Source organism: Anas platyrhynchos, chromosome Z, assembly GCF_047663525.1.
Source record: "Anas platyrhynchos isolate ZD024472 breed Pekin duck chromosome Z, IASCAAS_PekinDuck_T2T, whole genome shotgun sequence".
Lineage (NCBI taxonomy): Eukaryota > Metazoa > Chordata > Aves > Anseriformes > Anatidae > Anas > Anas platyrhynchos.
The window spans coordinates 37350960-37377644 of record NC_092621.1 but is presented as its reverse complement, the minus strand read 5'-3'; the positions used below and the strand labels follow the sequence as shown (position 1 = coordinate 37377644).

Here is a 26685-nt window from a genome sequence, read left to right as displayed (position 1 = left end):
GATTTTCTGATAATATCTCAGTACAGATTCATGTTTTTAAGAATACATTTATGAAGTGTATGCTGTTTAAACAACATCCTGCTTCGTAATTCCTTCTAAATGTAAAACTCAGTCAACATAATTTGTTCTCACATAAGTTTTCAGTTCATTATATTGCTCTGCTGTTTACTTTCTGATCAATAAAACAAATAAATGTCGATTGAGGAAGTAAACAACAAGAAACCACTTCCACAAAAAGGCTGGTAAGGGGCTTAAAATACTATGCCTAGCATTTTCATTCTTGAATGTTTCTTGGCTTTCATACAGTACTTGACACATGAAACCAATTAGAAGCCAGGATAGATGGCCTCATAGCAAATACACTGACTTCTGTTGAAATCACATTAGGAAAAAAAAATTACCCAGAAACAGGAAATGTGGTCTGGCAAGAACTATGTGTATTTTACATTTTTGATGCGCAAGTCACTGTGTGCTAGTCATTAAAGACCTTTAGTTAGACACACAAAGAAAATTTTAAAAGGGGCTTAGCCCTTCTTGTAAGTCATGCAAAAGTAAAGCTAATACTCCCAACGCTATTCATGTAGTGTTATTTACTTTGCATAAAGCCTTTACATTTACACCAAATGATTACTGCAGCCAATGAACTGGAAGACTATTCTTCCACAACATTTGACCAAAAAAAATCAATGTTACAGCAAGTTTTACTACAGCATTACTTTTACAAAGAAGCCTTTCTGAGACTCTCAGTACCCTCCTTTGACAAGTCACCCAATGTATATAGTTCCCTCATCAACTATGTCAACACTAAACATAGGAAAATGTAGTTTGTTATACCAGTGCAGAAGTTGACTAAAAATTAGGTGCTCACTAAAACCCTGTGCCTAAGCAGCTGCACATTGAAAAGCTCAAAGAAATAAAATCCCTTTCACATGGCAGAAAGTGAGAAAGTACCAAAACAAAATCCTCTGACTACAACTTGTCGGGTTCCTGCTCTGCAGACTGGAATGTAAATACTCAAAAAAGGATAGACTGCCTTATTTACCCCCAGATGGTTACCCCGTTTACCAAAACACAAGGGAATATACTCTATTAAAGTTTCAGTATCCCAACATGACAGGCCTAGTCTCTCAAAGCATTATATTGTCATGAAGTTAGGGAAACAAAGCAGGCTCAGGATGGCCTGTAAGAATTAGGAAAGGAAAATGTTCAGTGTCCATAAAGTGATTATTCCCTTTCTTCTACTCTGAGTACCATGAGTCGTCTCAGCCTTCCCACTTCTCACCAGTAGTCCAGTACTTCTGTTCTCAAATGATGTTTTTTTAATAGAATGTGATAGTCTACTTGTTATAGAGTTAGCTCCTGGTTCTTTGCAAAAAACAAAGTCTAAATATAATCCAGCTTGGGAAAACACCACCAATACTCAGGCCAGCATTCAAAGAATGTCTATGAGCTTAAGAAAAGCCATACTCCATACCAAAAACAAACACATTAATTACCCTGAACAAGTTGTTTCTCTGTACCTATCGCCTGAAGCTATTTAACTATATTAAATACTAATGTCTATGGACTACTAACCATTTTATATGTTGTTCATGAACTGTTGACGTGATTGCACATGTATAATGTGCTAATGGCTAGCATCTTTTACTGGATCAGCTTCAATGCGGTAAACACTGCACTAAGAGTCAGGAAGCGGATAAACTTAAAATTGCTGTTTGGCAGTGAATGGGTAATCACATATTCCTGCAGGCTATCATTAGTCCCCTAACTCAGACAGCCTGCACAGTCTACAATGTATCCAGAGGGTGATTCTAAGCACTTCTGCATTGCCACGTCTGGGATGTCACTGAAAACAAGGGGTCTTAGATCCTAACTCTGGGGTTCACAGAACCACAGGACAATTTGGGTTGGAAAGGAGGTTTCTAGTCCAATCTCCTGCTTGAAGCAGGGTCAGTATGAGATCAGGCCCAGTTGCTCAAGGTTTTATCCAAATGCAACTCAAAAACCTCCAAGAACAGAGACAGCAGCATGTTCCAATGCTCATCTGTCCTTATCATCACTAATGAATGCATTACATGAAAACAGGAGCCTCCCCATTACAAGTGATTCCTTTCCCTACCAGGTAAGCTATGTGAATAAGAGTCAGAAGGGTAGTCCAGGAAGAAGATAAGAGAAACAAGATGATTTACATACTTTTCAGCCAATCAGAATTATGTGCCAGACAGCTGTTCCTTTCGTTTCTGAAGGAAAAAATGCATGAAAAGGTGTTTTTGACACAAACTGTGATGCTGACTTCAATTCTAACCCAAGCACAGAGGACTGACCTGCTGCAGTGAAAAGTCACAGTATGGTCTCTCAGGAACAGTTAATTAATGCTGGAGGAAAGAAATTCTATTCACCAGAAAAAAAAATCTGTTAGAATTGAATGCACTCAAAAAATAAAGTCTACTAGGGGAAAAAAAAAAATGTTTGCAAGCAAAACATGAAACACAGTGACAAGGCAATTTAACCTTACCTCAGCCTCACAAAGTGCCTGAAGACCCTGTAATACTATAGCAGCAGGTGAAGCTTGATCAGGCTTTGTGCACTCATTTAATACCTGGGAAATAGCAGCCAGCATGTCTGCTCCATGCTGGTATGGCCTAAAGGAAAAAAAAACAAAAACAAAAACAAAAACCAAACAAAACATGAAGATAATAGGACAGTATTCACGCATACACCCAAATTCTACTGGATATACAAAAAATCATTAAGTATTGGTTCTACAGAAGTAACTACTAGAACAGATTAAAACTGAGAGGAAGAAAAAATACAAGGGAGGAAGTGGTAGGGAGCTCTAAACGTCAGACAGAAGTATATCAGGAAATATCAAGTTTGAAATAAATAAATAAATCACCAAAATGTTAAGTTACAGAACTCTTTTTCCAAGGATGTATTTGAAAATATTATACCATCAAGAAGTTGTCAAGAAATAAAATCTACTGTGTGCTATTAAGGACACTACCCTCTGCTTCTTTCTTGTAGTTCTCTATAGGCACTCACTGCTGTGTATCGTTGCAGATTCTGGCAACAAAAGACTTTGTTTGGCCTGATAAATCATCCTTACATCAGCTAGGAACTTTCTTTTCAAATACATTTTTGCTTCAGCTATTTCTTTGGTCTCTCTCCTTCAGTGACTTCATGGGCTACTTGTTTGTTTCCAGTCTTTTAGTATCCATTCAGTCTCTCAGGGTAAAAAACAAACAAACAAACAAAAAACCTTCACCTACTGATTTGGTAGACGCTCTCACCGATTCTGTAAGAACTTTGAGTAAATACCGTCTGCTGAGGTGCTTTATATGCATAGAACATTCAGGCTTTCTCTAATTGCTCGCACTTTCTTCCAAGTAATTTCTAACTGCACTATGAACAGTGCTTTTTACCTGAACGTTAATTACAGCATTTACTTGTCAAAGAAAACACTCCAGCTGCATTTAAATTCCTCTCTCGATCCCTCTTTTTTTTTTTTTTTTTTTTTTTTTACTATTTTTTGGAAAACGTTTGATAAAATTAAATATTAAAACTCCATCTTTATTTTGACTCATTTCAGCTTTCTGTTAGAAGAAAGTGAAAAATAGAACCCAAAAGATAAGTGACAAACCAAAAAGATGGTATAATGCACATGAAACCAGAAGTAACTGATAATGTGTTTAAAAATAATCTTTACAAAAACTGTAAATTATTACTAAAGACCAACATGCATGGATTGTGACAACTGGAAAGGATCAATATACCATCCAGACAGATTTGTTAAACTGTGTTCTGCAGCCAGTATTATTAGTTCTAAATAAAGACCACCAATTTGCATGTGACAAAAAATTACTTTTCAGAAAAGCACCCAGTCTTTCTTTGAATAGATCAAAAGTCTTCGCTGTTTCTTCCAATAGTTCATTAGTCTTTTTATAATTTGCAGTTGGCATGCTTCAATTTTCTGTTCTGGATCAGTATGGGACACTTGTTTTGTTTCAGGATGACATTTGTTTACTGTTAATTTTAAAATTATTTATATGTTTTTTCAATTACTTATTATGAAATCCAAAACTTACTAGCTACCGTGATTTTCAATGACTGAGTCAGTGTCTCACCCAACTAGAAAAATATTATCCATAATTAATATAACAAACTAGCTAGAATTAATTAGGTACCTTCTCCAAAAAAAACTTGTTTTTCCTTAAAAAGACAGATAACAAAGATTAATAACTAATTCTTCTACTTACCTCTGCCTACAGATATCTCTTATGCAGGCAGCTTTAGCAATCAGCTTTTCCCACTGAGCATCTTTGTCAACAGCCAAAGAAGGCACATCAGATGTTGCCAAGAACTTCTGTAATTCTGGATAAATTCGATCCTAGAAAAAAATTAATTTTAAAATCATTATCGCACCTTCTAAACTTGATGGCAAGATTTTTGATTGGTAGCACTTTTGCATGACTTTTAATTCCTTTTAATTATTGCATATCATAATTTCCTTTTCTTCGTCATTGAAGTCTAATGCTGCCATGAGATCTGACTGGCCTTTACAGACCAAATCTCTATTGCTACTTCATACACAGGCAAGCGAGCTATTGCCTTTTTATTAAGGTCTTGTTCCAACTGCATGTGATGCAAAACAGAAAGCTATTTCTCAAGGAAAAAAAAAAAGTTTTCCACTCTGAGACCCACTGAAATGAAAAGCAGATTTCCTGAATGATATACTATTGAAATTTTTCACTGAAACATAATCAATAAAGGCACCACTTCCACCATTTACTTTATAGTGCTGATAATGACACATTAGCGTAAGCTATGCATTAAAATGAATTCCCTTCCCTGGTTAGAGGTATTAAATTTACAATTTACAGTTACATGTATCTTAGTAATGTTACAAGAATTTCCTAACCTGTCTTTCCCATAAAGCGGTCATCATCCGCAAAGTAACAGCTCGAAGCTTCGGTGTGCTACCCAGCGTGTGTATGGTACGTAGAATCTGAGCTACGCAAACCTGAAAGAGATTATTTTTAACCAGAGGTCACTTATTTTTTTTTTATGTCCAAGAACAAGGACAAATTTACAAATTGTTAGAACCAAGTATAGGTATACTTAGGTAACTGTCCAACCACAATGTCAGAAAGAAGCTGGAAGTTGTTTTCCAGAGGAGAAAAAAACAAACAAAACCCTCAGTGTGCAATGAAACCAAGAGCACATTTTTAGGGTATTTAAAAATAATAATGATATACTACAGACAATAAAACACATGCATTTCACCGTTTAACACAAATATCATGCCCTATCCAAAATATTAGAAAGTTATGCTGAGGCTTACAAATCAATTATTTTAACCAAAATGAGGATTTCTCAGTCTAAATAACTCATTCCTTTGTAAATAAATGACTGGCTTATTGATACAATTCTTATTTTCCTAACAATTTTTCATTCTGACCTTGTGTACACCCAGTGCAGGCAACGTATACAATATATCCCTGTAAAGTGCAGGCTCCAAAGGTCTTCCCAATTTAAATATCAGAACTGGGATCAGATTTGGGACCTAAAATAAAACAAAAGCAGCAAACAACCTCAAAACTAGGTTTTTGATATTGTGTCTTACATACACAACATAGATTTTGTGAGTACATACTAGAAACTCCTCTATTTTCACATTACTTTTTCTGCCACCACAAAAACGAAAGGAAAATTTCAAAGTTGGTAATTTTATTGGTCTTTCAAGTTATTTCTTCTTAATATGTTATCATCTTGGAAGCACCTTGATATGCATGTTCAGCTGTAACGACTGCAGTAGGCAAGAATACTGACAACTGGCCCTCTGTGGCAAGAAAATCAGGTAAAAATGAATGCAATTATGAATTTGGTATGTTCATCAACAGATCCTAGAGGATATTTTTAAAGGCTCTCATAATCAGCAGGTATTAATTGGCCTCATTTTGGAGATTAGTAATATCCATAAGCTCTAACTCGTTAATCATTGACATAAATCCTCTTCACGTGTCATTTTTTAAAGAAATCCTTTAATGACTGGACAGTATTATTTAAACATACCACATCACAACCAAATGCAAATGCTGCAGGTTGTTACCATGTATATTGTGGTGACACCAATGGTCTCCTTCTGAAGTGTAATGATTCTTCAAACATACCAGTCTATTAAGAATTCCTTCCATGTGGGGAATTAAAATACAGAGTAAGATTCAGCTACTTAAAATTGCATATTTACAGCTATTCATATGTCCTCCACTCCTTGAACATAAGAGCATTAATAGCAAGAAGTTCAACATTTCCTCTTCAATTTCCATAATACAGTCATTTTTACTTGAGACTTCTTTAACAGGCATACTGAAAGGAACCTTAAGTGAAAATGGTATACTAACAAGCATAATAGATCACTGAAGAAATTATTTCAAGTGACTTCTGTCATTACAAAGGAATTCTGACGATGCTATCATAACCCTCAAACATATCATAATTCAATGTAATTTACTCTATTTTCCTAATATATGGTAGAAGATTGTCACAGAGCTTTCCCTGAAGTGAAAAGCGGCTTTTTTTAACCATCATTCCTCTTTTAATTTATACCTGTTTTCTGTACTTTCAGACCTGCACAAAAAATTCCACAAGCCTTGTGGTTATATTTGTTTACTTTGTTTTCCGTGTGAAGATTCTAATGTAAAATTAAATCTACTCATGATGGGCTTGTTTTTTTTCCCCCCACTTGATTCCATGGATGCTTAAAAGCAATTACACAGCACTTATTCACACTCTGCCTTATACAATAGTAACGATTTTCACTTAATCACATCAATTAAACTTCCACAGATAAAACTTGTATCAAAACATAATGTCATTCTCAAAAGCACAAAAGCCAAGTAGGAAATTTGATATTTAGCAATGACAAACACACACAGTTATTTTTAATTCTTTCAGCTTTCATAACTTTTCCTTAAATGATAAACGATGTATGGAGTTCTCCATTTCACTTTTGTTGTTTACCTTTGGAGTGGGGCTTACTAATTCCAAGCCTTTCCTCTAGAGTGGTGCTTATTTATTCCAAGCCTTATTTTCCCCTGTAAACTTTAAGTACCGTAACTTTAGAAAACTCAGGAAGTCCAAAGCAGGAGAATAAATGTGTATGAAATACCACACATACAGGGCTGAACTGAAAGACTGAGCAACTGCCAAATCCAGTCTTTAAGGGACCGGATCCCATTTTCAATCCAGTCTATAATTCAGTGATCTTAAATCTCATTTTTTTCCTGGCGAAACTGACCCTATATGTATGTAAGTCGTTTATACATACCGTAGGTCAAAACAAACAAACAAACAAACAAACCACATTAATGGGAAATTCCACTACAGCATTTTCTCAACATGCATTTTTACACAAGCAGATATTTTCGGAAGATAAAACTTTTCACTGTACAAAGGTCCATCTCAGTCCACGGAAGTCACTAAACTTCTGATAGAGCAAGAATAATAAATTGAAATCCAAGAGCTCAGGGACTTTGCATCCTTCCATCTGCAATTATTAATTCTGAGGTACAGACCAAAAAAATGCCATTTGTCCTTCAAGACAGCACTATTTTTATAGTTGAGCAATTCAAATCTGTACTTCCAAAAATGTAAAAGTTTTGTTCTGGAATCTATAGTTAATTCGTAAGAAATTAACTACAATACATTATTTATTCAAGTTTTACAATTACCGCATGGCATTTCTAAATAAAATGAATTCCTTTATTTACCCCAAGATCTCCTGACATTTTTGACTAAGGGACTAGCCTGTCCCCCCCATTTCCCAAGGTTGTTGTTTACCTTTTGTAGAAGCAGCCATCACCTGCCTAGACAGAAGAGTGGCTCTACTGTTAAGTTTTCAAAGCAAAAAGTCAATAGAGGTAGCTGAGAATTTACAGTAGTATTCATTTCTGCAAACTTCCATACCCAGGAGCATTTTCAGTAAAAGCTTAACAGTGCCTTGCTTTTTCTCCCATTTATTCCAAACTGAAAACATCCTGTTAGGTAGTACCTGTCTCCCCTCACCCGACCCTGCTTTTCTTTCAGACCTCTTTTGGACTGAAGGCAAGTGGGGCAGTTTTACAGCTTTTTGAAGATATTAGATTTTTGAGGTTTGTATCTTTCACATAAAAACAATGTCTGAAAAAGAGCAAAAATAGAAATAAGGTAGCAGCAGAGATACAGATGAGGGCAGAATTTGTTGAGATAAAACTGAGTTATTATTTGTGCTTTATATGCGAAGAGACAACATCCAGTTCTCCAATTATAGACATATAATGACTAGTTTTCTAAATAAAAGCTGTAGGAGCAAGTGTTCTTCCTTTAAAAGGATTAAAGATTCTTATACACAGGAAATGTAAATTACAAATGGGTTAATTAAACTTTCGTCTTAAACATGACAAGACCTGATAGATTTATGGAAACAGCAGACCAAAACCCAATGTATTTCAAAATACATCAATTAATTTTGGGAATTTCAGATGTAATTACTTGTTTACCTGCCCCTGCATATCTTCTAGTACATATCAATATACAATGTGGTGGTGATAGAGAATAGCATATCTGAATTCACAGAGCTATAAGTGACAAATTTAGCTTTTCATCTGAAGCATCTCTCTGGACTTGTCTTTAGTAAGTTTTTTTGGTTTTGCTTCCTCTGCCTGAAACCTAGATCTATAATAAACATTACCATTACTTTATAGTGAGAGGTCAAACAGATGGGCCACAAGAAACACTGTCACCCACAACAGGTGGTTTTATATCTTAATTCTTCAGTAGTCTGCCCCAACATGAACATTCCCAACCAGACTTCTTAACCAATTTTCTCCTTTGATGACCTAATAACCTTGTCTCAGCAGCCTCAATAGCCTAAGACAGTTGTAGACAGAGATAAATTTACTTCTACACTTCCATTAACAGTATAAAGTAACACCGTCTTCATGACAATTCAAGACAGGGGATGAGACAGGTATTATTCCTTCTGATAACGTGACTTTACATCTGATTTTCACCAGAACAGCTGCCAAATCCTCACAAGTTGCTCTGAAATCTGTCTGCTTTTCTCAAAAAACTAACTCATTCAGAATAGAGTCATACACAAAAGGGTGAAGGTAAAACAAGAAGTGACATACTTCTAAGCATAACATACATCCCTGTGAAGCAACATAACTTACAGTTCTTTGATGTTACCTTATTTTCCCTGGTATGACAACAAATCTAAACCTCACACTGCTTTCAGACCTAACACATGCGTATACACCACAGAATTCAAAGGAGTGACTCCTTGCAAAATCCATCTCATAGCATCACCTTGGAATAAGGTTTTAATGTAACCTGTAGAAGAGAACTGAGGACTTAGTCTTTACCTCCTCCAAAATTCTCGGAACTACTTTTTTTTTTCTCTGTTTATAGCAAGTCTGTTTTCTTTTTCGTTCCATAGTGTTCTCAGCATAGCTCAGCTGCTGTTTCAGACACAGTTAGCAGCTGGGATCCTTCTCCCCCAGTCTCTGGTGGCTACCCTGAATTTATGCTCCTACCATGTGCCTTAATCAGAATATTCCTCCTAGCTTAAATGTCTTTGAAATGCCTTGTCATACTTTCAAGACTGTCATGTCATAATGTTTTATTAATCCTCCATCAAATTAAGTATTTTTTGTTATTACAATGTTCTTTGAAGTACAACAGCAAGTGGGAGAAGTAAGTAGCTCCAAGCCCATCTGCAAATGGCAGGATTTAATTAAATTTAATTAATTAATTCTAGGCCCACTCAAAATCCAATAAAAACATCTGCGTTGACATTGAAAAATAGAAAATAAAAACTTCTTTCAAAACATGAAATTTAATTCATTGATTTCCCTTCCCACTTCCAAACCAATGATTTGGTTAGCCTAACCTATGCACAACGCTGTTGTGTTCTGCACTTGACCCATGCCAAAAGGATAAAAGCAATGCCTAAAAGACAAGGATGTTCACAGGAAGAGAATTAAAACTGATTAAATTAAATAGAACACAAAGTAAGACCTGAGAATCAAAGACTTAACATCTTCAAATCAAGAGCATGTTTTGGCTAAGTCAAATTTTAGGAAACGGAAGTTTTGCAGAGAAACCAAATAATAAAAGAAGAAAAACAAAAACAAAAACTCGAGGGTAGGAACTTTGGTAGATGTACGTAGGTTTATTTCTGAGCACCTGTTGTAACTTGAGTGTTACGAAAAAAATAAATCAACCACTGGTTTACTGTTTCCTGTATCTTATAAGTAATCTGAGGTAAAATCTTGGTGATAAACATACAGTGGTCATTCCATACCTCCGGGTGGAACACTAACATTAACTATTATAAGCCCAGAAGTCATCAGTTAGATCACTGTATGCTCTTTCACTGAGATAGACAGTCTTCCATACAACTGCAGAATGTGTTAACAGGGAAGAAAAGTCTTCTTATTAACATTAATTTGGATTAACATTATCCAAAACATCTGGCATGCAGCAGCATGCCTGGAATACACTCAACTCTGAGGATAAGAGAGTTTTGTTACATCTTCAAACCATATCCATCCCTGATTAATGCTGTCATTGGTTTGTGGTGGTACACAGAAAAGCTGTATCAGTAAGAGAGATGTGAGATGGGTCTTCATAATGCTCAACTTTCTTACCTAAGCTACTTCCTATGGATCTCTCCCACCTTCTGCTGACTGACAGGGTCTTACACTACTCCACTGGGTCTTACGCTAGCTTTCTAATCAATAGACCATTTCCTGCACTTTTTTTCAGTTGCAGCAGCAATGGACTATGCAAATGACAATCAGACTGAATGACACGCAAAATATATGACATTCAAAAGAAACATTATTATTAATTTTTAGTTATAAAAGCATTCAAATCCTTTAAAATCAGTATGACCAGGCCTAACTTTCCTCAGCCGTGAGGACAAATTCATTCCAAGTCCTGTGTTCACATTAACTTTCTAGTTACGAAGTTTATTCTACACTAAGTTTAACATGCCAAATTCTCAAGGAATTATTAAGCACTTGCAACTATAAGGACAGTTAATTATTTCTTTAAAGGGATTGTCCTTTAAATGTACCTGTTTGGAAATTTACATTCAAGCTACAAGATCAGGAGAAAAACAAAATATTCCTGGCCAGCAAATGGCTCCTCTCTCACTCAGGTAATGCAAATGCACAAATAATACTGGAACTAATTTCTGTATTACATCTATGCTAAATCAAAGGCTTAACACTCCAAAAAGCCAGCATCAGCTCAGCACATAGAAAGCAGCTCCAAAGGTGGAGAGGTACACTGCCCAGCAGAAGTGCCTCCTCCATCCCACACTCTCCTGGAAGATGTGGACATAAGTAAGGTCAAGCCTCTTATTATCAATCTGACAAAGGGTTTCAAAACTCTGGATTTTGTTATTAGCAATGATTTGTACCTCAAAAATTATGTGCAGGTATGCCAACAGCCCTTTACTTGACTCGTATCAAGTAAGATTAAACATGTCAGACAAAATGTTCCTGTTTATTAACGAGACTTTTTTTTTTTTAAAGCTACAGGTCAATTTTTCATCTTCAAAAACACAAGCTATGGGAGGCCAGTTGGGAGGGACGACGATTCTTCTCTTCTGTTCGCATTTCCTTACACCTTATGGAAGGGAAATTGTTTCTTATGCCAAAACAAAATAAAAACAATAAAATAAAGTAAAAGACTGAAAATAGTAAATGCTGTGACCAAAAGAAACAACTCATTTCAAACAATGTGATCCAAATACGTATTAGTAATGCTGTGTAACTAAATGTAGGATATCACTTTACTTGATTTAGGCCACACACTCTTTGCTTGAATACCTATTTCAGATGTTTCTTTTGGGTCAATTTTAACATTAAGAGATCGCTCCAGTCCCCTTCCCCACCTCAAAGAGCCAACCAAAAATACACAAAATGTCATAGAATCACAGAATGGCTGAGGCTGGAAGGGACCTCTGAAGATATTCTGGTCCAACCCCCCTGCTGAGCAGGATCACCTAGAGCACGTCGTGCAGGATGGCATCCAGGCAGGTTTTGAATATCTCCAGAGGAGACTCCACAGCCTCTCTGGGCAACCTGTGCCAGTGCTCTGCCACCCTCACAGTAAAGAAGTGCCCCCTCATATTCAGCCAGAACCTCCTGTGCTTCAGTTTGTGCCTGTTGCCTCTTGTCACCAAGCACCACTGAAAAGGGTCCGCCACTGCAATGTGTTCCTGGTTTTACTTCTAGGAAACACAGGGCTGAACTTTGGAGATGAGGTAGGAATAACCTTGTTTTTCCATTAGGCAAGAGATAGTGAACCAGTTTTTCAGTGGTTCCAGTGACCAGGTTTTCAACAGTGTTCAGCACTCTGGCACTTCTTGCTCCACTGAGCAAAACAAAAATATTGAACAGTACACACATCTGAGGACTGGTTCCTTCACTTCAGTGCACAACTGTAAATAAAATTCTGTTTATAAAGGCTGCAAAATAAACTGATCTCAAAAACTCAAGCACTTTTTAAGAGAACATAAGCAAGGTTTTCAAAAATTACACATACTCCATTATGATCTTAACCAATGAACTTCAACCACAAAGAACCTGTCCAAAAGCTCAGACTACAACAAGATCATTCCCCAACAGCTACTCCCAAAGTTCACATAATGAGATGTGGAACAACACCATCAGGCATGACTTGAGCAGGCCAAATCTATTTCAACAGATTCTTAAACCAGGTCTCCTGAATAAAGAAGTATTTTGCCTTTTTCTTCCACTCTCACTCTTAAAGATCATGAAATAATGCATCTTTGGATGTAGTTCTCTGAAGTATTCATTCCAGCCGTTGAAAGACTGTAAAAGAATGGATGTCCTCTAGAGCCTCATAATCCTCTAATAATGGTAATAGATCTCTTGCTACTATTCACCAATGACCTCTCAGTCAGACGATTTAATTTCTTCTCCTGCAGCATGGCTGGTTTCACACAGAGTGTAATAACAGTTTTTGCACAACAAGAAAATTCATCCGATTAGAAGGACTATATTAAGTCTTTAATGAACAGCATGTGTCAGTGCAGCCTCTGCAGTCATTTGATTTAAGGCAGCCTAAAAGCCCACACAGTACTCTTCATACATCAGCCTTTTAAAAAAATTTCTGGACTTTCTTGGACAATGTTTCAGATCATTACTCCAAAATGCATCAGCTAAAAATGGATCTAATATAATTGCTCATCACAGAACACAACAAGGTTTTCAAGCTTTTATTAAGTGGTGAAGGACATAACACACTGTACATACACTGAAGTCCTCTGGAAAGGACTTCATGCAAAGGATAAGGAAAAAAATAATAAACAAATCTAGAAAAATGCCTGCCAAACCAGTTATACTAATTATTTTTAAACCTAGCACAGCTTTTGAAATGCTCCATTAATTTATCCCAGTGACTATGGGCTCTTCATAAGAACAATATTCTGTGTGGCAATGGAGATCTTGTTTGTGAACCTGACTTGTAGAGCTGTAGTAAATGTGAAAAGTATATAAAGGATAACATTCTAGAAGTGCATTTTCTGTTTCTGACCCTGTCTTATCTGGAAACACAATTCTTCAACTCAGATTTTGCATTGTAGTCTTTTTATTCAGTATTCACAACTATCAGCACCAATTGTCCAAACCACAAAATAACAGAACTTCACTGGCAGCATGCCTTAGCAATTTCACATACTCTGCTGTAGTACAGGAGGTAGTCCATGGTTTGTCTGCAAAGCTCACGCTTTCTCATTTTGCCCCATGGACATTTTATTTACCTTTCGCAATACTAAACTGTGAGGTCTGTTAGCCTAAGCTTACTTTCTTTACTTTTTCTTTTTACCGACTATCAAAGCAATCAGTTATTCCTCCCATATGTGAGCTCCACTGCTTTCTCCCCCAAATACTTTAACTCCAAAAGAAAGCCAAGCCCTAGATAATTGTTCCTGCCTTAGAGAGAGCACTGCATCTACAATAAACAACGTGATAACCTTTCATTGCACTGCTGTACTGCACTGTAATCTCTGTGGAGCCATTAAGTAGACTCAGAACTAAAATAACTTGTCAGAGGCATGACAAGTGCCAGGAGATCCCAAGTTCAACTAAGCTAGGCAATAAGTCCCAGTTTTAAAAGCATTAAGATCTTTCAGAATAAAGAATATTATTTAGAAGGCAGTAACACATTAGATAGTGCTAACAGTGGAATATGCAAGTCTCCTTGGCTGTAGTAAGGACTGAGAAGGGAAACATCAACCCAAACACACTATTCTTCTCACTCCGAATTTCTAAAACATTATCCATCCAAACAGCAGCTATAATACTAATTATACTGATTGCTTTATGTGATACTACTAAGAAGACATCTGAATACTTTGCATATTTTGCAGCAAAGTATTTTAAAGTCCAGAGTAATTTAAAAGACTAAAAATTCACCATTTGTAGTCCCTATTAGCAAGTTAAATATTCCCCAGTTAGAGGTGATCAACAGTTTCGGGCTTGTGTTTTGCATTTTAAACAACAATTTCTAATTCACATGGAGTTCTACTGATCATTAGGGAAACAAAAAAATATGATGCAATTGTAAGGGAAAGCTGAAACTGTATCTGGGCAGAAGCTGTTTTTCCCAATGAAGGACTTTCTTACCAGAATGAAAGGCTTCTTAGTTCTGATGTAGACAGACAGGCATCATTAGCTCAAGAGGCTGTATTCATCAATCAATCTTATTTATTGTATTGGTCCACAAAAACTTAGCCTTAAATCAGCACAACATGACAAAGTAAATAAATTCACTAACATCTTGCTATACAACAACTTTTAATCCTGTTCCCTGTATCTGTCAAAAGCTTCTGCAGCTCTGCTGACTTTCATTTGCGTTTGTCTCTAAAACTGTTAATTTACAGTCAGTTGTGCTATCCTGTATTGCTGCAGTGAAATTCAGAGCAGAATCATTCCCAACAGGCACAGCTCAGGCCATGCTGCCCAGGTGTCATATTACTTCTGTCATGTTTTTTCAGCAGGTTAGTGTTTCTTTTAATCACTGTCAAATTACACGCTGAACAACTACATCAAATTGTTAATAACCAAAGCATTATGCCTTTACTCTTTCAGTGTCTTCAATATGTTACTGACTCATCACAGATCTTGAAGACCTACTGCAGCAAGCCAAGTTTGAGATGAAGAAGTCAAGTTTGAAGACAAGAACAGGAAAACCAAAGTAAAAAGCCTGAGCTACCTTGATGGTCTTCACATAGTCAGGCAGTCACAAGAAGAAAACTAGCTTATGAACAGCACTTAGGATCAGAAACAAAGAAAAGTTTCTCAGAATAGGCAGACATATGTCTACTGCAGGTGTTGGAACATACAGCCAGACTTGCCCACTCTTCTGCTTGACAATAATCAACTCATTTACCAGGCCCAGAGCCTGTATTCCTGCTTATAAAGTATTTAGCAGGCATGGCAAAACAGCCACAGTTGGGGTGTGCTGCTCCCAGTTCTGAATGCATACAGAAAAGAGATTTGCAAGAAGAAACTACATTAAAGATGAGACACAGGTTGCTCTCCACAAGCACTGCTGTGCTTTTACAAGTGCAATTCACTTTGCCTGCTCCTGCCCCTTGAATAAAACTAGGTGCTTCTGAATGAAAGCATGGAAATGAAGTTCTAAAAACTACCTTGCTAAAAAAGTTATGCCAATAAAGCACCAATAAGCTACCTTAAGCTTTGCATTCTCTCCCCCCAAAAAGAGTCTCATGCAGTTACAAAAGAATATGCATCTGAAACAGTGATTTCTGACTGCTGCCTTAGGATCACACTGCCATGGTCATACCACAATTTTTCATACCTGCAAGTTTTACAGTCTTCACCTTGGCATTGATTAGCTTCACCTCTTTCCCATCAAACATGTTTTTAAGCAGCATGTAAGAAACAGAAGTGTCATCTTCCAGCAATACAATCTTATTCCTAACCTGCTTGCTCATTAAAAGATTCCTTTCATTTTTCCTAGAGGTGAGACATGAGAAATTGTATCCTTTTGTTCTGCCACATTTCCAACTTGCACTTAAACAATATTGTCAATATTTCATGCACCACAAGCTTGTAACCAGCACAGTAAGCTACCTTTTAATAAGGGCTAAAATAGCATAAGATAAGGCAGGCCACAACTAATGTTGGTCAAATAAGTCTTAACTGGCAAAGTCCCTGAAGCCCATTATACCTCATGTAACCCAAAACCCCAGGCCCCTGAAGACTACAGTCATATGTGAAACACTCGGAACAGAAACCTGTTAGCAATGCCTGGAACGGATGAGGGAAGATCAGTGGATATGGTCTTCCTGGACTTCAGTATGGCACACCTCCTTGGACACTGCCCTCTGTAAGATCCCCACAGACAGGTTGTTGGTGTATGGGCTGGATGAGCGGTGAGGTGGATCGAAAACCTCAGAGGCTGGTGGTCAGCAGAATCAAATCTAGCTGGGAGGCCAGTACCTAGCATTGTACCCCGGGGCTCAATACTGGGTCCAGTCCTATTTAACATCTAAACAGACTCGATGATGGGTCTGAGTGAACCTGCAGTAAGTCTGCAGATGACACAAAACAGAGAGGAGTGGCTGATACACCGGAGGGTTGTGCTGCCATCCAGAGGAACATGGGCAAGCTGGAGAAAGGGTCTGACAGAAATCTCATGGAGTTCAACAAGAAGAGTAAAGTCCTGCACCTGAGGAGAAACCCAAGGCACCAGGACATGCTGGGGGCCAGCCAGGTGCAAAGCAGCTCTGCAGGAAAGGACCCTGGAGTCCTGGTGGACTCCAAGTTCAGCATGAACCAGCACACCACCCCCACCGCAGAGATACCTAATGGTATTTTTGGCTACATCAGGCAAAGTATGGCCAGCAGGTCAAGAGAGGTGATCCTTGCCCTCTACTGAGCACTGGTGAGACCACACCTGAAGGATTGTGTCCAGTACAGTACTGGAGCCCCCAGCACAAGAGAGACATAGACATACTGGAAAGAGTCCAAGGTGATTAAGGGAAGACCTCTCTTATGAGGAGTGGCTGAGGAGTGACAAAAACTGAAACACAGGAGGTTCTATCTAAATATCAAGAAGCATTTTTCACTGCGAAGTGGACTGAGCACCAGCAGATGTTACCCAGAGAGGTTGTGGAGTCTCTATCCTTTGACATATTCAAAAGACATCTGGACACAGCCCTGAGCTTACTCCTCAAAGTGGCTGTGCTTGAGCAGAGGAGTTGGACCAGACGACCTGCGTTGGTCCCTTCCAACCTCAACCATTCTGCAATTCTGTAATGCAGAAAAAGTTTTTTTTAGGAACTCTTAGTGCTTATTTCTCTTATTTCTTCCTACCACAGACCGAGCACTTACGATCCAGTATGTTTTACTAACAACACGCAGCACTGATATTTTTGTTTAAACAGAGTGGCAAAAAAAACTGTGACAAATGAAAAGGAAACCAAGCATTCCCTGGAGCAGCAAAACCATCTTCAGACGGCCTCTTGCCACAGCTGAGAAAATCTTTTGCTCTAAGAATAGTTCTGTGCAAGCATGCAGGCAAATCAGACTTTTTTTTTCCAGACACTTTTTAGTTCTCCTCTGTTGTTTAGCCAAGCTCTGGAAAGTAGAGGTACAAAGTTACAACAGAATAGAAGGATTTAAAATCCATAGTTTTAGATAAAGAATTAATTTATGGGCAAGAAAATAGCAATCTTTATAAGAAAATAAGAAAAGATGGTGAAACGGACAAAGAAAGAATGGAAGAAATATCCACAAAAGAGATAATTACTTCATTTTGTGTATTTCTGCCAGGTGCTTAGCTATGAGGAGTCATTTTTAACTTGCAGTATCTCATCGTTTCCACTGAATCCAGATCTGTAACATCCCATAGCAGCTCCACACATGATTCAAGGAGTATACCAAGGACAATGAACAAATATTTCTGAAGAGAAGAAACAGTCTGGGAACTAGGTCCCGTTCTTATTTTGAATTGTAAATTCAAAATTATAAAATGTGTAACCTTGCAGGTGGTTCTTAAAAAGTTAAATAAATATCAACACTGAGATTCAAGATTTGTATAAACACTATTATTTTGACTCTGTAATCAACTATATGTACACAAAAATGAAATGCTACGTTACTAACGTTAGCTTAATAGCAGCAGCACACACAGGACAAAACAGGAACTACAAAATACAATAAAATGAACAAAGTTCAAGACTTCTCTAATTAATTCACATACAACAGGCATTAATACACTCCAACAGTAAATTGACCAGAGACCTTCTTCAGTCTAATTGATGGCTTCTTGTTGTTCGAAGTATGCAACAGCTGTGTTACAGAACTTAAGTTGGTTGCACTTTTCAGTTCAGTTTGCAATTTTCTCTTCACTATTATAGCTGTTGCCAACATGCTACATCCATTGTTTTCTTCCAGACCAAAAAGAAAAGTCAGTGCTATTGAGAGAGGGAGTTAGGAGAATCTTATCAAGTAGAGACAGAGCACTGACAGCATTAAATGAGGATGCTACTTAGTGTCTTTGCTAACTATGGTGCATTGTGCAAATTAACTAAAGCAAGAAGCCTTGGGCCCCTTACCAAGGTCAATCTCCTAGTAAGAGTGTGAGCCTATCTTAAGAAACTGGCAGAAAGTGGTCCTGCAGATGGACAAGAGCGAAGGAGCAACTGAGTCTGCACAGAGACAGGAGGTCAACTAGCGGTGACGAGGAAGAGTCATCAATCTTCATCCCCACGACCCCCAGACAACCACCACCAGGATACACTGCGCAAGCGCGGATGGGAGGAGTTTATGGAAATGATTCCTTGGAACTAATTTTAATACGAAGTGGGGACAGGTTATGCGTATGTATAGGTATATTGTGAAACTTCATGCATATGTAACTCTTCACTGCATATAACCAAGGCAAGTTGCCACGTCAGGTGCGCACGACTTTGGTGGGACTACCTCCTGTGCTGCCCAGCACTGAATAAACACACCTACTGTACTATCTGACTGTGGAGTCAGCTTTCTGCGGGTCACTATCGCTACAGACACCACAATCAAACACCCTTTTAATGACACTTAAACATTCCTTTTTAAATTTCTCCCTCCAAATGATGAAGTCTACTTCATCAAGCTGTAGTGAGAAATGCCATGAGTTAAACATATTTGGAGGTCACCCATTTCTTGGAAACCCAACTACACTGTAGAACAATGCATCCAAAGGCTTTTTGTCACTTTAGTTAAGATGTAAATAATACAATTTCTTTTCCCCCTAATAATGATCTTACAGTTTGAGTAAACGAACACATTCTACACATTCTTCCATGCCTACATAATGCTCACAGTCCTGATGAGTAATTACACAGCAGAAGGCCACCACGTTTTCCAGACTAAGAAACAGAATTTTTAATCTGTTACTATGTGTCTAAACAGAAGTCAGAATCACTTCTGTCTTGGTTATAGCTTGTGTAGAGTTAATTTTCCTCCTAGTAGCTGGTATGGTGCTGTGTTTTGGGTTTAGGATTAATAATAATAATGCTGATAAATAGGATAAATAATAATGCTGATAACACATAGATGTTTTAGTTGCTGCAGAGCAGTGCTCACACAGAGCCAAGGCCTTTCCAGCAACTCGTGCTGCCCTGCCAGCGAGGAGGCTGGGAGTGCTCCAGGAGCTGGGGGGACACAGCCAGGACAGGTGGCCCAGGCTGGCCAGAGGGGTGTCCCACACTGTATAATGTCATGCTGAACAATAAACTGGGGTGGCTGGCCAGAGGGTGGGGGGTGGGTGAGGCTGCGTGGGGACAGGCTGGGCATCAGTCAGCAGGTGGTGAGCAATACCATTGGGCATCACTTGCTTGGTATATTCTTTTACTATTTTCATTATTATCTTTCCCTTCCTCTCTGTCCTATTAAACTGTCTTTATCTCAACCCAGAAGCTTTTACCTTTCCTCCCTTCCCCCCTGCAATTCTCTACCCACTGGGCAGGGGGTGGGGGTAACACTGAGAGAATGCCTGTGTGGTGCTTACCTGCCTGTTGGGTTAAACCACAACATTCTCACATATAATCCAATAAATAAATAAATAAAACTGTGTTGAAAAGAACGAGGTTAGAGATCATTTAGGCAAACCTGACATCCAGTAAGTCCATGTGTCCTGAGGGGATGCACCCACAAGTAGTGAGGGAGCTGGCTAACATCATTGCTGGGACACTCAATTGGCTTTGAAAGGTCATGACAGTCCGGAGAGATGCCAGAGGACTGGAAGAATACAAATGTCACCCCAGTCTTCAAAAAGGGGCAAGAAGACGGACCCAAGGAACTAAAGAGCAGCCGGCCTCACTCAGTCCCTGAAACTTGGAGTCCATCTTTCGTGCGAGTATCGCCATGGGGGTTGACAATCCCCATAGTTGGTGATAACATCATGTGATAACATAAAGAATGTAAGTGAGTTATGTAAGTGGCTAAATGCTTGCTGTTGCCGGGCAAAGTTGTTAACAAATGAATAGCTACTGGGAAAGTACCACTTGTAGAGCTAATGGTATAAGAAGGGAGGCTGTCCTCAATACAGTAGTTGAAGTTATTGATCCTTAAAGAAATCCCGGTGTCCGAGTGGTCATTACACCACAATCTTTAAGCATGTGGAAGACAAGAAGGTGATCAGGAGTAGCCACCACAGATTCACCAAAGGGAAATCATACTTAACATGATTGTCTTCTATGATGGGACAACTGGACTGGATAGCTGAGGGTAAAGTAGTGGATGTTGTCTACCCAGACTTAAGCAAGGCTTTTGACACTGTCTCCTATGATATCCCCATAGGCAAGCTCAGAAAGCGGCATGCTGGATGAGTGGACCATGAGGTGGCCTGAGAACTGCCTGAATGGCAGGTCTCAGAGGTTTCTGAGCAGTGGCACAGGGGCTAGTTTATGGCCTGTAGATAGCAGGGTGCCCTAATACTAGGGTGTCAATACTAGGTCCAGAAATATAAGTAGAGAGACATGGAGCTACTGGAGCAAGTCCAGCAAAGGGCTATGTTGTGGTGTAACCCAGCAGGCAGCTCAGCAACACAGCCATTTGCTCACCACCCCACACACCAGTGGGGTGGGGGAGAGAATCACTAGGAGAAAAAAAAAAAAAGTAAAATCCCATGGGTTGAGATAAAAACAGTTTAATAGGACAGAAGAGGAAGAGAAATAAATAATAATAATAAATAATGATAATAATGATCAAAGTAAATGATGCACAATGCAGCTGCACACCACCTGCTGACTGATGCCCATCCCCAAGCAGTGGCTCCCTCCAACCACCGGGCCAGCCACCCTACATTAATTGTTCAACATGATGCCATATGGTATGGGATGGCCCTTTGGGCCAGCTGCCCTGGTTCTGTCCCCTCTCAGCTCCATGTGCACCCCCAGCCTCCTCACTGGCAGGGTGGTATGACAAGCTGAAAAGTCCCTGACTTACTGTAAGCACTATTCTGCAACTAAAACATTGGTGTGTTATCAGCATTATTCTCATCCTAAATCTAAAACACAGCATTGCACCAGCTACTAGGAGGAAAATCAACTCTACCCCACCTGGAACCAGGACAGGCTACTAAAACAATCGAGGGACTGGAACATCTCTCATGTGAGAATAGGCTAGGGCTTTTTCAGACGATTCTGCCTGAAGAAGAGAAGGTTTAGGTCGATCCAACCAATATGGGTAAGTATCTGAAGGGAGGGTGTCAAGAACATGGGGCCAGATTCTTCTCAGCGTTGCCCAGTGACAGGACAAGAAGCAATAAGCACAAGCTGAAATACAGGTAGTTCTGTCTGAACATAAGGAAAAAATTCTTTACTGCGAGGGCCACTGAGCACTTGAACAGCTTCCCAGAGACACTGTGGAGCTTCCTTCCCTGGAGATATTCCAAAGCTGTCTGGACACAGTCTGGGGTAATGTGCTCTAGGGAACCCTGCTTGAACAGGGAAATTGGACTACATCTCCAGAGATGCCTTCCAACCTCAAGCATTCTGTGACTCTGAAATATAATTAAAATCCACAAAAATCAACTATGACACAGGAATATGATTGTATACAATGCTAGAAATACAATAAAGTTTACAAAATACAAGAAGTTCAATCAAGCTGAGAAAAAAATTCAAGAAATTACATGCTCCCAGATCTGTTTCAATCTACTGCACGTGGAAAACACCCACAAAAGAAAACAACAAAGCAAAGGAGCATTGGACAGAAAATTGAACAGACATATTTAAGAAAGTTAACTGTAGGCAACCCACGAAAGATGGAGATGGCACCGAGTTTAGAAACTTCTTCAGTTTGAGAACTACAGTTATCTCCCAGAGCAGTGTATATTGGTCCATAGTGTTTCAGTACATGTTTAATAGCAAGCACATCCTGGACTGCAATGCAGAATTCAGTACCCTAAGACATCAAGCACACACTCCATAAGCCTTATCTTTTCCCAACTTTTGTGCTACAGATTAGATAGCTATTTGAAACAGAAAGTAATTTTAAAAGTGAAGCAAACTTGTCTTTACAGCATATCTGAGACTTGAAGCAACACTTTTCCCTTCCCCACATTTTTCTATTTCACAAGTTAAGACTGTTGTTTATACACAATGACTCTTCTGCTACATATTACTGTATCTACATTAAAAAGCCAGGTATCTACATTCATCTTTCTAAAATAGGCAAGAAAGTATAAGCATACTGCATAAATCTGGCTTGAATTCACTACTGAAGGAAGGAAGGATGGTACAGACTATGGAGATATTTTTAAAAAGCACGACTGCATACATTATAATGGACGTGGCAGTCCTCCAGTAACCACAAAAGGACACAGGGAACAGCAATATGCAATCAACAAAAGCCAGAAATGGTTTAGTAGCCTCTTTTCAACTTTTTTTTTGTGTTGTATTTTCATACTAATTAAGTAGTTTCACTAAATAAGCCAGTTGTTTTCCTATGCCTGAAGAACCGATAAACACTACAAAACAGAGAAATAATACATACGTATTTGTGTGTACATGACACACAAAATTTTTCATCTTGAAAAGCCCAAAAAGGACCAGGGGAGTTCTGGTGAGCTTTGGGTTTGTGTACATACACAAGTGTGTACATGTTCATGCGTGCATCTCTAAGGGTACTCCCCACAGGGGAGTCCAGCTGGCTGGGTGCACACACATGCACAGACTTGTGGATGTTGGAGTGGAGGGCAGTCTGTATCAACAACTGCAGCGTAGCTGTGGCCTCAGGGGCTCTTAGGTCCAGATGCCAGCAAATGGGGAGACCGGGATCCAGAGGCCAACCTGCATGTACACAGTGTCTGAGCCCTGCTGCTGCAGACATCCATACTGAACACATATACGCATTCCCACTAGCAGACCTTCAACCTGCACTGTTGAAAAGGGGAGCAGCATGAGGCCACTGGCGCTCTTTGTGTTCATGAGTGCTTTGCATCTCTGTATTATATAAATACAGCCACAGATATGTGATGCACACGTGCTCCATGTGCATGTACCTACTGGGAACACAAACTCAGTCTCACCACTTGCTGGACCTGAGGGCAAGAAATGGTGGCAGCCTTGTCCCTCTCCTGCTGCAGAATCAAGCCCTATCCCTGCAGCAAAATTCAGTAACATTAAGTTTTTACCTGAGAACAATCAGCTTTGGCTACTTCTGTAGCAGTCTGGAGTACATCTCGAAGACTGTCTCCATTTTCTTGTATCAATAGATAAGCCAGCAGGAGGAAAACATGGGCAGGGACTTGAGTTGTAATAGGTAGCAGTGATTTCACTGAAGATAACCAGCCAGTAACTGCAGTCTTCTCTTTCATGAGCTCTACAATCTTCCAGGTGGTGTACAATGAACTGTAAGAGCTGGTTATTGGAAAAAGGAGTTTGCAGGACATCTGAAAACCAGTGAAACACAGAAACAAAACTTTCAATCCAACAGATAAGGTAAAGAAAGAACAAAAAAACAACCAAACAAACAATAACTTAATCAGTTCTGTCATCCAAAGCAAGTATTTTGTTTGAGAATCTCAACTCAATAAATGTAAGGAATAATTCACAATACATTTCTTTACAATCCTTCATGTGAATTCTCCTACTAAGGATGATTGAATGCATTGATAATTCTTTACTTGGGAGATTACCCTTTATTTGGCATCCATCTTTCCTGTAGGTAAATGCACTAAAATGTGTATAATAAAACTGGAGTGCCTAAAAACCTTACATTCCTGATCATGACATGTCCATCACAAAAGTATAAGCTTATAATAACAATATTTACATATTTTAAGGAAATCCTCTTACATTTCATAGCACTCAATAAAATGCCACAATCTTTGGCTGACAAGATAACTTGGAGCTAACAATCTCCTCTTGATAAATTTGCAATCGACAACATAAATTTGTGAAACTGCCATAGATATAGCTACTTAAACTTTATCCAAGGACACAGAGTCGACTAAGAGCATTACTGTAAGTTATGCTGTTTAGTTGTCTAACTTTATATCTTGGTATCTGAAAACAAGATCAGGCTGTTAAAGTCTTTTTTTCTTTTTATTTTTAAAGCCTGGAAAAACTGCTGAAGTTGTTAGAGCCTGAAATACTATATTGATATTTCCCACCCCTCCTTAGTTCTCATAAGGCTGTGTTACACAATTATACTCTCTCCTTTCTCCTGTTACTTCACCTGTATGGAAAGAAGCTATCACCATATTTTTACTTTAATGGTGCACTTCATTCAAGCAAGATAGGCAGAAAATCTCAGGCTGACAATACTGAAAAGCATACACAAATCCCTTAATGGCAAAAATGCAGTTAAGGTTAGCCATGTCCTAACAAGCTGAACAATTCCCCATTACCACCACTACCAAAAAAAAAACTATGAAGAAAATACACCATAACTGAATTAAGTTCTTAAATACTCTTATTCAGGACAATCCCCAGGTGGCTTCCAAAGTTCTCCTAGAAGGCAGAGACTCCGCAACCTCTCTGTAGGCAACATGTGCCAGTGCACAGTCACCTGCACAGTAAAGAAGCACTTACTGATGTTTAGACAAAACCTTCTGTTTGTGCCTATTGCCTCTGAGCCTGTCACTGGGCACCACTGAAATGGGCCTGGCTCTGTCTTCATTGAATCCTCCCTTTAGGTATTGATATACATTAATGAGATCCCCTCTAAGACTCTTCTCCTCTAGGCTAAGAAGTCCCAGTGTCTCAGTCTTTCCCAGAGGAGAGACTCCAGGTGCAGCCTCACTAACTCTGAGTAGAGTAGGAAACGGAAGATGAAACTGGAGTGAGATTTTGGGACAAGGAAATCGGATTTGGTATGTTTTTCTGTCTCCAAGTCATCACATCAACACGCTCCCAACACCAAATAACAGAGGTGTAAATAAGAAAGGAAGCTTAGCTTCTACAGTGGTAAGTATATCTTGATCAAGAAACTTCCTATCACCTATTCTCAGAACAGAGGGAACAGATAGGTAGAGGGACCCACATGAACAAATTAAAAATGAAAACACCAAAATACAACAGCACAGATTAAAATGAGCCAAGATAACCAGCTGGTAAGAAAAAGCATATAAATCAGCAGAATAAGCAAGATTCTGAAAGAGATAAAATAAGTAAAGCTGATATAGTTCTCTACCAAGTCCTGTTAATTAATCAACGGTGCTGGTGAATTCTTTATTCTATATGGTCTCTTAAAGGAAATAAATTCATGTAATAAATAAAGTGATATCTAGCATACACACTTACATTTTACTAGCAGTCTAGTTTTATGTATTATACATAGCTTTGACTGTTTCCATGCAACATATTATATGGATAAGCTAATAGGTGTAGTCTTTACTAGTCAGATAAGCATGATGGAGCAAACTGTTACATGTATCTGCTATCTGTCCCAAAAACCAAAACAAAACAAAAAACAAAGCCCAAACCACAGAGCCTTACCATTTCCTTTCTATCCTTCACACCCTCCTCTTGTAACATTCCCAAAAGATTTATAGCCAGCTGCTGCCTGGTAGCTCCAGAATCATCCTCTTGTAAGCAGTCCCCAACAGATGAAGAAGATAAAATCTGTAGCACAGGCATCACCAAAACAAGGGCTGTGGCTGAGACATTCTGCGTTTCTGAAGAGGAAAGGATCTTGCAGGCTATTAAAAAAATGTGGGGACAAAGAGAAAAAAAAAAAGATCAATTAACGAAAAAAAATAATAATTTTTACTTTTAAGTATGAAATAAACATTTCCAGGGAACACTCTGATCAAACAAAGTAACAGTCTCAAGAATTGAGACTACGTACATAACAGAGTCAAAATGCAAAATATTGTTGGTAAAACGCTATTTAGACACCCATATACTTCTGTTCTTTACTGCAAAATACCTGATGGCAGCAAGAAATACAATAATGGAATGTAGCATAGTCTCTCATTTTTACTGAACTAACTCCATTAAACAAAACTGTTAAGTCAAAAGCTCAAACATCACTAAGACTGCCAAGATTGCTCTCTTCAGATCTGTCAGAAGAAACCAATCATAATGCATGAATCTCAGTTGAGAAGGTCCTGTTGTGGATTTAAAAATCAAACAAACCT

At 38.6% G+C, this 26685-nt stretch overlaps 1 protein-coding gene across 3 annotated transcripts in view; it reads right to left on the bottom strand.

The window, feature by feature from the left end:
* Positions 1 to 26685, bottom strand: part of FOCAD (focadhesin) — a 117519-nt gene that overhangs the window by 60711 nt on the left and 30123 nt on the right. For all 3 annotated transcript variants that reach the window (XM_038170177.2, XM_038170179.2, XM_038170178.2), the window contains 6 exons: positions 26042 to 26244; positions 23734 to 23991; positions 5459 to 5563; positions 4919 to 5020; positions 4257 to 4387; positions 2516 to 2642 (listed from right to left, as the gene is read on the bottom strand). In XM_038170177.2, coding sequence (XP_038026105.1) covers positions 2516 to 2642; positions 4257 to 4387; positions 4919 to 5020; positions 5459 to 5563; positions 23734 to 23991; positions 26042 to 26244 — 926 coding nt within the window. The remainder of the gene's footprint in view (positions 1 to 2515; positions 2643 to 4256; positions 4388 to 4918; positions 5021 to 5458; positions 5564 to 23733; positions 23992 to 26041; positions 26245 to 26685) is intronic.